Below are 15,305 nucleotides of genomic sequence, written 5' to 3' on the forward strand. Positions count from 1 at the left end.
TACTGGGAAATAATTTCCCTCTTTCCTACATACTCTAACTTGAGCCTCACTATCCTCGTAAAAACTCTTCACTGCTTTCAGTAACCTACCTCCTACACCATACACTTGCAACATCTGCCACATTGCCCCCCTATCCACCCTGTCATACGCCTTTTCCAAATCCATAAATGCCACAAAGACATCTTTAGCCTTATCTAAATACTGTTCACTTATATGTTTCACTGTAAACACCTGGTCCACACACCCCCTACCTTTCCTAAAGCCTCCTTGTTCATCTGCTATCCTATTCTCCGTCTTACTCTTAATTCTTTCAATAACAACTCTACCATACACTTTACCAGGTATACTTAGCAGACTTATCCCCCTATAATTTTTGCACTCTCTTTTATCCCCTTTGCCTTTATACAAAGGAACTATGCATGCTCTCTGCCAATCCCTAGGTACCTTACCCTCTTCCATACATTTATTAAATAATTGCACCAACCACTCCAAAACTATATCCCCACCTGCTTTTAACATTTCTATCTTTATCCCATCAATCCCGGCTGCCTTACCCCCTTACATTTTACCTACTGCCTCACGAACTTCCCCCACACTCACAACTGGCTCTTCCTAACTCCTACAAGATGTTATTCCTCCTTGCCCTATACACGAAATCACAGCTTCCCTATCTTCATCAACATTTAACAATTCCTCAAAATATTCCCTCCATCTTCCCAATACCTCTAACTCTCCATTTAATAACTCTCCTCTCCTATTTTTAACTGACAAATCCATTTGTTCTCTAGGCTTTCTTAACTTGTTAATCTCACTCCAAAACTTTTTCTTATTTTCAACAAAATTTGTTGATAACATCTCACCCACTCTCTCATTTGCTCTCTTTTTACATTGCTTCACCACTCTCTTAACCTCTCTCTTTTTCTCCATATACTCTTCCCTCCTTGCATCACTTCTACTTTGTAAAAACTTCTCATATGCTAACTTTTTCTCCCTTACTACTCTCTTTACATCATCATTCCACCAATCGCTCCTCTTCCCTCCCGCACCCACTTTCCTGTAACCACAAACTTCTGCTGAACACTCTAACACTACATTTTTAAACCTACCCCATACCTCTTCGACCCCATTGCCTATGCTCTCATTAGCCCATCTATCCTCCAATAGCTGTTTATATCTTACCCTAACTGCCTCCTCTTTTAGTTTATAAACCTTCACCTCTCTCTTCCCTGATGCTTCTATTCTCCTTGTATCCCATCTACCTTTTACTCTCAGTGTAGCTACAACTAGAAAGTGATCTGATATATCTGTGGCCCCTCTATAAACATGTACATCCTGAAGTCTACTCAACAGTCTTTTATCTACCAATACATAATCCAACAAACTACTGTCATTTCGCCCTACATCATATCTTGTATACTTATTTATCCTCTTTTTCTTAAAATATGTATTACCTATAACTAAACCCCTTTCTATACAAAGTTCAATCAAAGGGCTCCCATTATCATTTACACCTGGCACCCCAAACTTACCTACCACACCCTCTCTAAAAGTTTCTCCTACTTTAGCATTCAGGTCCCCTACCACAATTACTCTCTCACTTGGTTCAAAGGCTCCTATACATTCACTTAACATCTCCCAAAATCTCTCTCTCTCTGCATTCCTCTCTTCTCCAGGTGCATACACGCTTATTATGACCCACTTCTCGCATCCAACCTTTACTTTAATCCACATAATTCTTGGTCCTAGTGGCATTAAAAAACAAAGGAGGGAAGTAACCCAGGATAATGACTTGGTACCTGAAGTCTTTATGGAGTGGGATTCCCCTTCCAAGCAACTGTAAACTCCTCCATCCTCTCCCCTCCTGTCTTCCACACATAACCATGTCTTCAATAAAGGTAAGTGTGATATTGTTTTATTCTTCACGTATCATTGTTTTCTGTGTAGGTAAATGTATATTTCATATAGAAAACATTTTTTTTAATACTTTTGGGTGTCTGAAACGGATTAATTGGATTTCCATTATTTCTTATGGGGAAAATTAATTCATATTGTCTCATCCGGTATAAGACTCTCTCTGGAATGCACAAGAGATGAACATGGGGAATATATAATAGCCAAATTCAAATCCAAATACCTACAAAAACCTCTCACATTGATAAACATCTACAGAGTTCCACAGTCAAACATTAGCCAATTTAGTCAAAACCTAGGAAGTATGATAACTGATGCACGCATGAACAAAGATCACTTACTACTCTCAGGTGACTTCAATATAAATCTCCTGCAAGACCAGGACCCACACGTTACTGAATTCACAAACACAATGAGTAACTGTATGTTGCTACCAACAGTAACAAAACCTACAAGAGTTACAGAGACTAGTGTTTCCCTACTTGACCACATCTGGAACAACACCATATCCCCTTTAAAATCAGGCATAATTACAGATAATACCACAGACCACTACCCTACTTTCCTCATAACTCTTGGTAAATTACCCCAAGACACTACTAAAGTCACCTTCAGACTTCACAATGAGGCAGCCATTAATAACTTCACAACAGCAGTAGCAAACATTGACTGGCACACTGAGCTAGAAATCAATACAGATATTGACGAATGTATTAATAATTTTCTAAAAAAGACTCAATACCTCTATAACAAGCACTGCCCTAAAAAAACTAAGCAGATGACAGCTAAGAGACTGAACAGTCCCTGGCTAACACCCAGCATTCTCAAATCCATAAATACAAAACACCAATATGAAAAACAGTACAGAATGGGTCACATAACCAGAGACCAAACAAAACGTTACTCGTCAATCCTAACCAGCCTGATAAGAAGGGCAAAAAAATTGTATTATGAGAACAGATTATCCAACTTACGAGGTGATATAAAAAAGACCTGGAAAACCCTATCAGAAATTCTGGGAACAAAAAAGATATCACGAAATAGCGAAATAAAATTAGCAAAATCAGATGAACCCCAACTCCCACCAACAGAAACAGCAAACAGACTCAATGATTTCTTCTCCACTATAGGACAAAACCTTGCCAATAAAATCCCAAGCTCAGATACCCCACCAAATGACTACCTCACCGGCAACTACCCGAACACACTGTTCCTAGCTCCGACTAACCCATACGAAGTCTCCCTTATTATCAACGCACTAAAAAACAAGGCAGGAGATTTAAATACCTTACCACCCTTTATATACAAAAAAGTGTCACAAGTGCTATCACCAATCATTGCAACACTCTTTAACAAATCCATTGAATCCTCCACCTTCCCTACAGTACTCAAAATAGCAAGGGTCACCCCGATCCACAAAGGAGGAGACCAAACAGAGTTGAATAACTATAGGCCAATATCCAACTTACACCCTCTCTCAAAAATCTTCGAAAAATTAATTCATAAACGAATCTACTCCTACCTTATCTCCCAAAACATACTCAACCCCTGCCAATTTGGATTCAGGCCTAATAAAAATACTAATGATGCTATTATACACATGCTAGAACATATATACATTGCAATAGAGAAAAAAGAAGTCCCACTGGGGATCTTCATTGACTTACGTAAAGCTTTTGATACAGTTGACTATGACTTGCTCCACGTAAAATTGTCACACTATGGTATAAGAGGGCACTCCCTCAACTACCTCAAGTCATACCTCAGCAACAGAAGCCAATATGTGTACGCAAATGGGGCAAACTCTTCTGCACAACCAATTACAGTTGGTGTCCCACAGGGAAGTGTCCTTGGCCCTCTTCTCTTTCTCCTATACATAAATGACCTACCAAATGCTTCTCAATTACTCAAACCCACACTATTTGCAGATGACACAACATACGTCTTCTCCCACCCGAGCCCAGTCACGCTAGCCAATACTGTAAATACCGAATTACAGAAAATATCTACCTGGATGAGTACTAACAAACTTACACTAAACATTGACAAAACCTACTTCATTCAGTTTGGTAACAGAGCTACAGATGTCCCTCTTAACATAATGATAAACGGATCACCTATCACAAAGCTAACAGAGGGAAAATTCTTAGGAATCCACCTTGATAATAGACTCAAATTTCATACACATATACAACAAATTTCTAAGAAAATTTCCAAGACTGTAGGCATACTATCGAAGATACGGTACTATGCTCCACAGTCAGCCCTCCTGGCCCTATATCACTCTCTTATTTACCCCTATCTCACCTATGGAATTTGTGCATGGGGCTCAACAACAAGTAACCATCTCAGACCACTAATTACCCAACAAAAGGCTGCAGTTAGAATGATAACAAATTCTCACTACAGGCAGCACACTCCACCAATATTCAATACACTCAACCTACTCACCATACAAAACATCCATACTTATTACTGCACCTATTACATACATAGAACACTCAACTCTGATATTAACCCTCCCCTCAAACATCTCCTTGCCAACCTCAACAGAACACATGACCATAACATAAGGCACAGATCACTCTTTGATATTCCTCGTGTCCATCTCACGCTATGCAAAAACTCAATGCACATAAAAGGCCCTAAAATCTGGAATTCATTACCTGTAAATATAAAAGAAACACTACCTGTTTATAAATTCAAGTCTCTTCTCAAAGATCACTTACTCACCCAAAACCAAATAAATACTGAATAACTGAACCTTATAAATTGTATATCTTAAATGTTTCTCACAATTATATCACATAAATGTTAAACCTAAAACCCAATCTAACTTTATTATTTTTTAAATACACTACCTAACAGAATACTCCATTCTACTGAATTTATAACAATGCATGCAACCATATGACCTGTCTTTGTAATACTCACTTGTGCTTTATAGTAATCAGTTTACATTAATGTTTTTCACTGATTTCATCATTGCTTAGTTAATCTTAAGTTAATTTTAAGCCAGCCCGTAATGCTATGCATAGTATAAGTGGCTTTGGCATGCTGCTCTTATCTGTATTTTTTTTGTACCTCTGTAAGTGTGCTCAAATTATAAATAAATAAATAAATAAATAAATAAATTACGTTATCCGGGGGTCCACTGTACATATAATACAGCCTCTCCTCACTTTAAAATAGACTCGTTTATCGACGCCTCGGATTTACAACAGGCTCTGACCATTATTCATACCTAAATAATGTACATTAGAGCTGATTTCTTCTATTCTATTTATTTTAATATACCAGTTATTTTTTATATAGCTGGACTCAAGTACTGGAGGGGTTTGGGATATTGGCAGTTTGGAGGGATATGTTATATATCTTTATATATGCTTCTAAACTGTTGCATCTGGGCACCTCTGCAAAAAACAGTGATTATGTATGAGTGAGGTGAAAGTGTTGAATGATAATGAAAGAATTTTCTTTTTGGAGATTTCCTTTTTGGGTCACCCTGCCTCGGTGGGAGACGGCCGACTTGTTGAAAAAAAAAAAAAGTGTACTGTATAAACATTTAAAAATATACCAGAAACGTTATAATGGTGCAAAGAAACAAGAGCATGTGTAAATAGTCTTTAATATGATCCAGCTTCCTCTTAACCATGTTGTGATGGCTATGTGAGCCAACAGACTACCAGTACCAATAGCCTGGTGGAACAGGTAATCAACAGGGAATTCTGACCCTAGACCAGGTTCTGAGGGTGGAAAAATACTTCAAAACTGGAGAGAGAAAAAAAAAAAAAAAAAAAAAAAAAAAAAAAAGTCTGAAGTATGTATTCAATTCCTAAGACAGTTTTATCATTACTAGATTCCAGAAATGGAAGAGGGGTTGACCATCTTGTCCAGACTGTTAGTCAGAGATGGCTGACACAAACTCACTACCATTATAATATGCTCCTCACTGCGATGAATTCATTTAACAACATGGTCTCAGGAAAGGAACTCCGTCATTAAGTAAGGAGAGGCTGTATATGCGTGTTACACTGGAGTGACAAAATAATGTACAGTATACAGTCTGTGGAAAATGTTATAACACTGGCTGCAGGACAAACTTTTGATCAATGAAACATGGCAATAGATGGTTGAAGGCTCAACTCCTGTACACCAACTGCAAGTGGAACCATACATCTCCAAGGATGGCCTCATCTGCCTTTGAGTCAAATTATGCACTATGTTCAATGAAGCTCAGGTGATGGCATGTGACTGATAAGAATGTTAGAAGGAACCAAGACAATGTCTCCTTCACTTTTTTTAATACATCAGTTATCTCCTACTAATGCAGAGTGACCCAAAAAAGCAGCAAAGTTTTTCTTTTTACATTTAATAATTTATACAGGAGAAGGGGTTACTCATCCCTTGCTCCTGGCTTTTTAGTCTTCTCCACTTCCCCATGGTGGTATTATTCATCCAATAAGCTAACATTCGAGCTTCAATCAACATAATGCAGAGTTCACTGTTAAAGCTGCATGGTGTCACTTGCTACCGGTGTAAGAGCTGTTCCCAAGATTACTAGAAAGCTCAGACTTCAACCATCTGTTTCCATATGCTTCAATGATCAAAAGTCAGTCCAGCAGCAGGCTTCATAACTTTCCAGGCAGGCAGACGGTATGTGCCGTCTTGGAAAAAAAGCAATTGGTCAGACTTGAGTTTTGGAAGCATCAAAGTTTACTTTCTACACCATGAAAGTGGGGTTGTGAAGTTGTAGTTCATGGTGTCAACAATGGATCACAACGAATGTTCTTCTGGAAAAACAGTTAGGTGACAGGAAGTGTTTTCTACTTAGTTCCCCACCAGGCCTAAAGGAAAAGGGCCAAAGACATCAAATAAAAATTATGAATTTGCATGCTATACTCATAACATAGTGAATAGAGTTTGTGAATTTAATCTACAAGTGTCATGAAGCAATTGGAGATATAAGATTTGATAAACTCTAAAATGTAAAATAAATTGCATTAATAATATTAATTTAATGCCCTTTAACTTTAACCCTTTGAGGGTCCGTCCCATAGTTCTACGGCTTTGAAGCCAGGGTCCAAGCTGTAGTTTTATGCCATGAGCTCAGCTCACTCAGATAAGCTGTGAGCGGTAAATCAGGGCCTAGATATGAGAGATGCATCTGTGTGATAAGTGTACACTATATAAGACAAATCCTGCAGCATGCAGTGCATAAGAGAAAAAAAAGATGTATTACAGAAATAGAGATGATTTTGAATGGTTTTAGTACTAAAAATGGCTTGAAACTGAGCTCAAAGTAGCAGAAATGTTTGACTTTTGCTAATGTTCAAGAGTAAACAAATGAAGTCATGCATCCAATACTTGTCAGCTGGTGCGTCTAACGTGCATTCACGAATGCGCAGATATTGTTTATACAATTATTACAATGTTGCATAACTGTAAATCTTCTATTTTTCAGTGTGAATAAAAATTTATTATGTGAATAAAAAATCAAAGTTGAATTCATTTGTAAAGCCTGGAAACATAACTAATAAAAAGAGGAAATGTTACTTTAGTTCCAGGAATGCCTGCATTGTTTATTCTAGACCCTATTTTGAAAATGGAATACAGTGGACCCCCGCATACCGCATGCATCGCATACCGTACAATCCGCATACCGCTCGCTTTTTTCGCAAAAATTTTGCCTCGCATACCGCCCAAAAACCCGCTCACCGCTCTTCGTCCGAGACGCGTCCAATGTGCGGCCTGAGCCACGCTCACATGTTCCGCCGGTGGCATTGTTTACCAGCCAGCCTCCGCGGTAACATCCAAGCATACAATCAGAACATTTCGTATTATTACAGTGTTTTTGGTGATTTTTTCTGGAAAATAAGTGACCATGGGCCCCAAGAAAGCTTCTAGTGCCAACCCTACAGCAATAAGGGTGAGAATTACTATAGAGATGAAGAAAAAGATCATTGGTAAGTATGAAAGTGGAGTGCGTGTCTCCGAGCTGGCCAGGTTGTATAATAAACCCCAATCAACCATCGCTACTATTGGTGGTACAGCTGCTGCTGCTGCTGCTGTTGTACCACCGTCAGCTGCTGCTGCTGTTGTACCACCGTCAGCTGCTGCTGCTGCTGTAGCACCGTCTGCTGCTGCTGTAGCACCGTCTGCTGCTGCTGTAGCATCGTCTGCTGCTGCTGTAGCATCGTCTGCTGCTGCTGTAGCATCGTCTGCTGCTGCTGTAGCATCGTCTGCTGCTGCTGTAGCATCGTCTGATGCTGCTGTAGCATCGTCTGTTGCTGCTGTAGCATCGTCTGTTGCTGCTGTAGCATCGTCTGTTGCTGCTGTACCACCGTCAGCTGCTGCTGCTGCTGTAGCACCGTTGTTGGTGTGGCTTATTGAGAATACCAAGAAACAATTAACCCCAGAGGATTTGCCACCCAGGATAACCCAAAAAAGTCAGTGTCAACGAAGACTGTAACTTATTTCCATTGGGGTCCTTAATCTTGTCTCCCAGGATGCAACCCACACCAGTCGACTAACACCCAGGTGAACAGGGAAAAATGCCTGGAACTAGTGCTCATATTGGTGAATTTAAAGCCAGCAAAGGTTGGTTTGAGAGATTTAAGAATCGTAGTGGCATACACAGTGTGATAAGGCCTGTTCTGGAAGAAAATACCAAACAGGACCTACAGTACTCAGGAGGAAAAGGCACTCCCAGGACACAGTGTCTCATCAGTCATTGCTGCATCTTCAATAAAGGTAAGTGTCATTTATTCTTCATTTAGCAGAGTAGTACATGCACAATATATATTGTGCATGTACTACTCTACTATTGTGCATGTATCCTTCTCTTTGTGTGTAGGAAAATGTATATTTCATGTGGTAAAAAATTTTTTTTCATACTTTTGGGTGTCTTGCACGGATTAATTTGATTTCCATTATTTCTTATGGGGAAAATTCATTCGCATACCGAACATTTCGCATAACAATCAGCCCTCTTGCACGGATTAAAGTCGCTATGCGGGGGTCCACTGTATTTTGAACTGTGTGAAACTGGCCAAATTACCAATTTCCGATCACTTTACTGGTTAGTTGATTGGGTGATTTCTTGTGCTCAATTGATAAACAGAAGTAATACTAGCCAACTAGCTAAGAATTTGGTCAACCGAAATAACGTAATTGGCCTAAAATGGGAGTCGAAGTGGGAAAATCACTGATGCGTAAATATCACCGAGGCAACAAAATTCACGACAGCGTAATTCCGTCAATTTTACATGAAATTTCGTACTTTTTGTTTTATTACCTTCAGAAAAAGATTCTCTACCATTTCATAAGAAAAAAACATTTTTTTTGCTTGGACCCTGTAGACAAGTTTCAGATCAGGGGTCTGGACCCTAAAAGGGTTAAAATTTGCGAAAAGAACAGTCAAGAGAGGTTCCTTGATACCAGTGAAGAGGTTCTCGATGCAGGGAACTGGACCTGTCCTCCTCTTTCTTGGGTCAAATCTAACTGCCTCCCATTATTCCAGGCACTACATAACCCCTATTGGTTTAGTGCTTTTTTTGTAAATATAATAATCTTAAACTCATTTTAATATAAGATACACTTAATTTGGTACATATACAGTAAATTATACTCATTATTATTCTTCTTTCTTTCAACACACCGGCCGTATCCCACCGAGGCGGGGTGGCCCAAAAGGAAAAATGAAAGTTTCTCCTTTTACATTTAGTAATATATACAGGAGAAGGGGCTACTAGCCCCTTGCTCCTGGCATTTTAGTCGCCTCTTACGACACGCATGGCTTACGGAGGAAGAATTCTGTTCCACTTCCCCATGGAGAATTATTATTATTACTATAATATTCATGAGGAAGTGCTAAACCAGTTATGATCATACAGCACCTTAATTATGACCAATAATTTTTCAAAAGAGCAAGGGGCTAGTAACCCCTTCTCCGGTATACATTACTAAAGTTAAAAAAAAGAAACTTTTGTTTTTCTTTTTTGGGCCACCCTGCTTCAGTGGATGTGGCAGATATGTTAAAAGAAAGAATTTTTCAAAACTCTCAATAATTGTCAGCCACCCCATACCTGTGGACAATCCCATTCTTCATAAATTCGCTCATCTGGGTTATCAGAGCTGCGTGGAGTTACTGCCTCAACCCATCGTGTTCTGTCTGATTCCATGGGACAAGAAACAACCTAAAAGAAACAATCTGAATAATTAATATGTTACATTAGAAAAAAAGCATAATAATGTTAACCCACATTTTAATTAGAGAGGGAATAATTAACTCTTTAGGTAGTATTGCCTCTGTCTTACCATCTGAAATATTAAACAGAAATCTTAAGTTTGCATTACTGTCTCCTCCATTTTACAGAACCCTAATTATTTACATTCCCAGTGGGGAATGTAAGAATGAAGGGCCTATTTATATCTGAAGCAAAAGGTTGCCAGGGTTGTCCTAGAAATGGTTGGATGGAGGGGTAAAAGCGACAGTGTTAGGGGCTTGAGCATCCAGCAAACTTGTACGAGTGTTAGACAGAAGTGAATGGAAATACGTGGTTCTTAACCCTTTGACTGTCGCAAGCGCCTTTCTGAAACTGTCATTCTATGTTGCAAAATTTTTGAAAAAAAAAAAAATTTTTTCTTATGAAATGATAGAGAATCTTTCCCAATGGTAATGACACCAAAAGTACGAAATTCGGTCAAAAACTCATGGAATTACGCTCCCTCAAAGTTAGCAGTCTTGGCGACACATACGCATCAGTGATTTTGCCGACTTTGAGCCCTGTTTTTGGCCAATTCCGTTACTCCAGTTGACCAAACTCAGCTATTTCTTTAGAACTCCATTTTTTTCTATCAGCTGAGTACAAGAAACCACCCATTTACCGATTTCATCTACCCAATAAAGTGGTCAGAAATTGGCAATTTGGCCAATTTCACGCAAATTAAAAAAGATGCCAATTTCAAAATAGGGTCCAGAATAAACAATGTAGACATTCTTGGCACTAAAATAACATATCCTCTGTTCATTAGTCATGTCTCTAGGTCCCTCTTATATTATTATTGCTTTATTTTGATTTTTTATTCATACAAAAAATACAAAATTTACTGTTATGCAGGCTACTGCATTATTGTAAAAATGGTATAAATAATACCAGTGCACTAGTGAAAGAATATCAGACTCCCCAGTTCACATGTATTGGACGTGTGGTGTGATCTGCTTACTACTGAACATTGGTAAAAATCGAACATTTCCACTACTTTGAGCTCAATTTCAAGGTCATTTTCATTGTGAGATTAATCAAAATCATCTCTATTTCTGTAATGTGTTTTCCATTTTATCACGTGAGGCCATGAAAACAAGAATACAATGATAAATACTATACAAAAATACACCTCAAAGTCGGCGTTTTAATCCAAAAACAAAAAGTCAGTTTTTTTTTCTCATTAAGCACTGCGTGTTGCAGGATTTTTATTATGTGGTGCACACTGACCACACAGGCCCATTCTCTCACATGTGGGTCTACCAGCTTTCTCCTGCTTGATTTGAAGCCGCTAGAATTTATGCGTATTAATACGTCTGAAACACTGGTTCATAAGACATGTATATACAACCAAAACAGTCAAAGGGTTAAAGAACATGCTGCTGAAATGTGAGCAATTTAACTTTTATGAATCAGGGAAACCAGTTAGCTGGGCTTGAATCTTGGGGGTGGACAAAGTGATAACGCCTGCACTCTGAGGGTGGTGTAAGGATATTCCAGTCGGAGGGTATCTGATTGCGATTTGAGCACACTTCTGGAAAAATAGCAATTCAATGAACGATGATGAATGTGCATTCTTCTTTGGGTCCCCCTACCTTGGTGGGAAAGAGCTGTCAAGAAAAAAAAAAATCTGTTGTACATGGAAGTGCACCTAGAGTGATGCATAAGCTAGGTCATTGTCTTCTTTCAAGAAACCGGCCATATCCCACCAAGGCAGGGCGGCCCAAAAAGAAAAACGAAAGTTTCTCTTTTTAACCCTTTCAGGGTCCAGAGGCCAAATTTCGAAGTGTGCACCAGGGTCCAAGAATTTTCAAAAAATAATTTTGTTATTTTTTCTTATGAAATGGTAGAGAATCTTTTTCTGGAGGTAATAAAACAAAAAAGTACGAAATTTGATGGAAAACTGACAAAATTATGCTCTCGCAAATTTTGACGTGTCGGTGATATTTACGCATCAGCGATTTTGCAGACTTTGACTCCCATTTTTGGCCAATTACAGCATTTCAGTCAACCAAATTCTTAGCTATTTCACTAGTATTACAGTACTTTTATTCTATCGATTGAACACAAGAAATTGCCATGCCAACTGTTTACACAAAATAAAGTGACCGGAAATTGGTAATTTGGCCAATTTAATGAAAGTTCAAAATATTCGAATTTCAAAATAGGGTCCAGAATAAACAATGCAGGCATTCCTGGCACTAAACTAACATTTCCTCTGTTCATTAGTTACGTTTTCAGGATTTACAAAAGAATTCCATTTTGAATTTTTATTCAAACCAAAAAATAGAAGATTTACTGTTATGCAATACTGTAATAATTGTATAAATAATATCACCACATTTGTGAATGTATATTAGACTCACCAGCTGTCATGTATTAGACTTGTGAGGTCATTTGTTTGCTCTTGAACATCGGCAAAAATTTAACATTTCTGCTATTTTGAGCTCAGTTTCAAGCCATTTCCAGTACGAAAACCAATCAAAATCATCTCTATTTCTGTAGTATATCTTCCATTCTATCAGTTGAGACCAGGAAATTGCAAATACAACTATAAAAAACATACGAAAAAACACTGCAATGTCGCTGTTTTAATCGAAAATTATGGTCGTTTTTTTCTTTCGTTATGCACTGTGTGCTGCAGGATTTGATTTATGTGGTGCACACATACCACAGAGATGTATTCTCTCATATCTAGGCCCAAATTTACTGCTCACAGCTTATCAGGGTGAGCCGAGCTCATCGCGTAGATCTACGGTTTGGACCCTGAATGTAAAACCGTAGATCTACGGCACGGACCCTGAAAGGGTTAAATTTAGTAATTTATACAGGAGAAGGGGTTACTAGCCCCTTGTTCCCGGCATTTTAGTCGCCTCTTACAACACGCATGGCTTACGGAGGAAGAATTCCATTCCACTTCCCCATGGAGATAAGAGGAAATAAAAAAGAACAAGAACTGGAAAGAAAATAGAAGAACACCCAGAGAGGTGTGTATATATATGCTTATACATGTATGTGTAGTGCAACCTAAGTGTAAGTAGAAGTAGGTTGGTAGACAGCAACCACCCAGGGAAGTGCTACCGTCCTGCCAGATGACTGTGAAACAGAAACCTTTAACTGTTTTGCATGATGGTAGGATTGCTGGTGTCTTTCTGTCTCAAACACGCTAGATAACAGGGATATCTTGCTACTCCTACGTACACTTGGGTCACACTTCACAGACACGCACATGCATATATATATACATACATCTAGGTTTTTCTCCTTTTTCTAAATAGCTCTTGTTCTTCATTTCTTCTATTGTCCATGGGGAAGTGGAAAAGAATCTTTCCTCCGTAAGCCATGCGTGTCATATGAGGCGACTAAAATGCCAGGAGCAATGGGCTAGTAACCCCTTCTCCTGTAGACATTTACTAAAATAGAGAAGAAAAACTTTATAAAACTGGGATGCTTGAATGTGTGTGGATGTAGTGCGGATGACAAGAAACAGACGATTGCTGATGTTATGAATAAAAAGAAGTTGGATGTCCTGGCTCTAAGCAAAACAAAGCTGAAGGGGGTAGGGGAGTTTCAGTGGGGGGAAATAAATGGGATTAAATCTGGAGTATCTGAGAGAGTTAGAGCTAAGGAAGGGGTAGCAGTAATGTTGAAGGATCAATTATGGAAGGAGAAAAGAGAACATGAATGTGTAAATTCAAGGATTATGTGGATTAAAGTAAAGGTTGGATGCGAAAAGTGGGTCATAATAAGCGTGTATGCACCTGGAGAAGAGAGGAATGTAGAGGAGAGAGAGAGATTTTGGGAGATGTTAAGTGAATGTATAGGAACCTTTGAACCAAGTGAGAGAGTAATTGTGGTAGGGGACCTCAATGCTAAAGTAGGAGAAACTTTAAGAGAAGGTTTAGTTATAGGTAATACATATTTTAAGAAAAAGAGGATAAATAAGTATACAAGATATGATGTAGGACGAAATGACAGTAGTTTGTTGGATTATGTATGGGTAGATAAAAGACTGTTGCGTAGACTTCAGGATGTACATGTTTATAGAGGGGCCACAGATATATCAGATCACTTTTTAGTTGTAGCTACACAGAGTAAAAGGTAGATGGGATACAAGAAGAATAGAAGCATCAGGGAAGAGAGAGGTGAAGGTTTATAAACTAAAAGAGGAGGCAGTTAGGGTAAGATATAAACAGCTATTGGAGGATAGATGGGCTAATGAGAGCATAGGCTATGGGGTAGGTTTAAAAATGTAGTGTTAGAGTGTTCAGCAGAAGTTTGTGGTTACAGGAAAGTGGGTGTGGGAGGGAAGAGGAGCGATTGGTGGAATGATGATGTAAAGAGAGTTGTCAAAAAAGGATCACATTAAACTGCATATGTGTTTATGTTTCCAAAGAGAGTAGTAAGGGAGAGAAAGTTAGAATATGAGAGGTTTTTACAAAGTAGAAGTGATGCAAGGAGGGAAGAGTATATGGAGAAAAAGAGAGAGGTTAAGAGAGTGGTGAAGCAATGAAAAAAAAGAGAGCAAATGAGAGAGTGGGTGAGAGGTTATCAACAAATTTTGTTGAAAATAAGAAAAAGTTTTGGAGTGAGATTAACAAGTTTAGAAAGCCTAGAGAATAAATGGATTTGTCAGTTAAAAATAGGAGATGAGAGTTATTAAATGGAGAGTTAGAGGTATTGGGAAGATGGAGGGAATATTTTGAGGAATTGTTAAATGTTGATGAAGATAGGGAAGCTGTGATTTCGTGTATAGGGCAAGGAGGAATAACATCTTGCAGGAGTGAGGAAGAGCCAGTTGTGAGTTTGGGGGAAGTTTGTGAGGCAGTAAGTAAAATGAAAGGGGGTAAGGCAGCTGGGATTGATGGGATAAAGATAGAAATGTTAAAAGCAGGTGGGGATATAGTTTTGGAGTAGTTGGTGCTATTATTTAATAAATGTATGGAAGAGGATAAGGTACCTAGGGATTGGCAGAGAGCATGCATAGTTCCTTTGTAAATAGGCAAAGGGGACAAAAGAGTGCAAAAATTATAGGGGGATAAGTCTGTTGAGTATACCTGGTAAAGTGTATGGTAGAGTTATTATTGAAAGAATTAAGAGTAAGAGGGAGAATAGGATAGCAGATGA

General features: G+C 38.6%; 1 protein-coding gene across 4 annotated transcripts in view; it reads right to left on the reverse strand.

The window, feature by feature from the left end:
- Exn (Ephexin) overlaps window positions 1-15,305 on the reverse strand; it is a 742,877-nt gene that overhangs the window by 9,281 nt on the left and 718,291 nt on the right. For 2 of the 4 annotated variants that reach the window (XM_070096018.1, XM_070096015.1), the window contains one exon: window positions 9,999-10,109. In XM_070096018.1, coding sequence (XP_069952119.1) covers window positions 9,999-10,109 — 111 coding nt within the window. Of the gene's footprint in view, window positions 1-5,522; window positions 5,658-5,714; window positions 6,759-9,998; window positions 10,110-15,305 lie in introns of those variants that run through there. The other 2 variants (XM_070096017.1, XM_070096016.1) reach the window with 2 other exon arrangements.

The sequence above is a fragment of the Cherax quadricarinatus genome, chromosome 52 (genome assembly GCF_038502225.1).
Source record: "Cherax quadricarinatus isolate ZL_2023a chromosome 52, ASM3850222v1, whole genome shotgun sequence".
NCBI lineage: Eukaryota > Metazoa > Arthropoda > Malacostraca > Decapoda > Parastacidae > Cherax > Cherax quadricarinatus.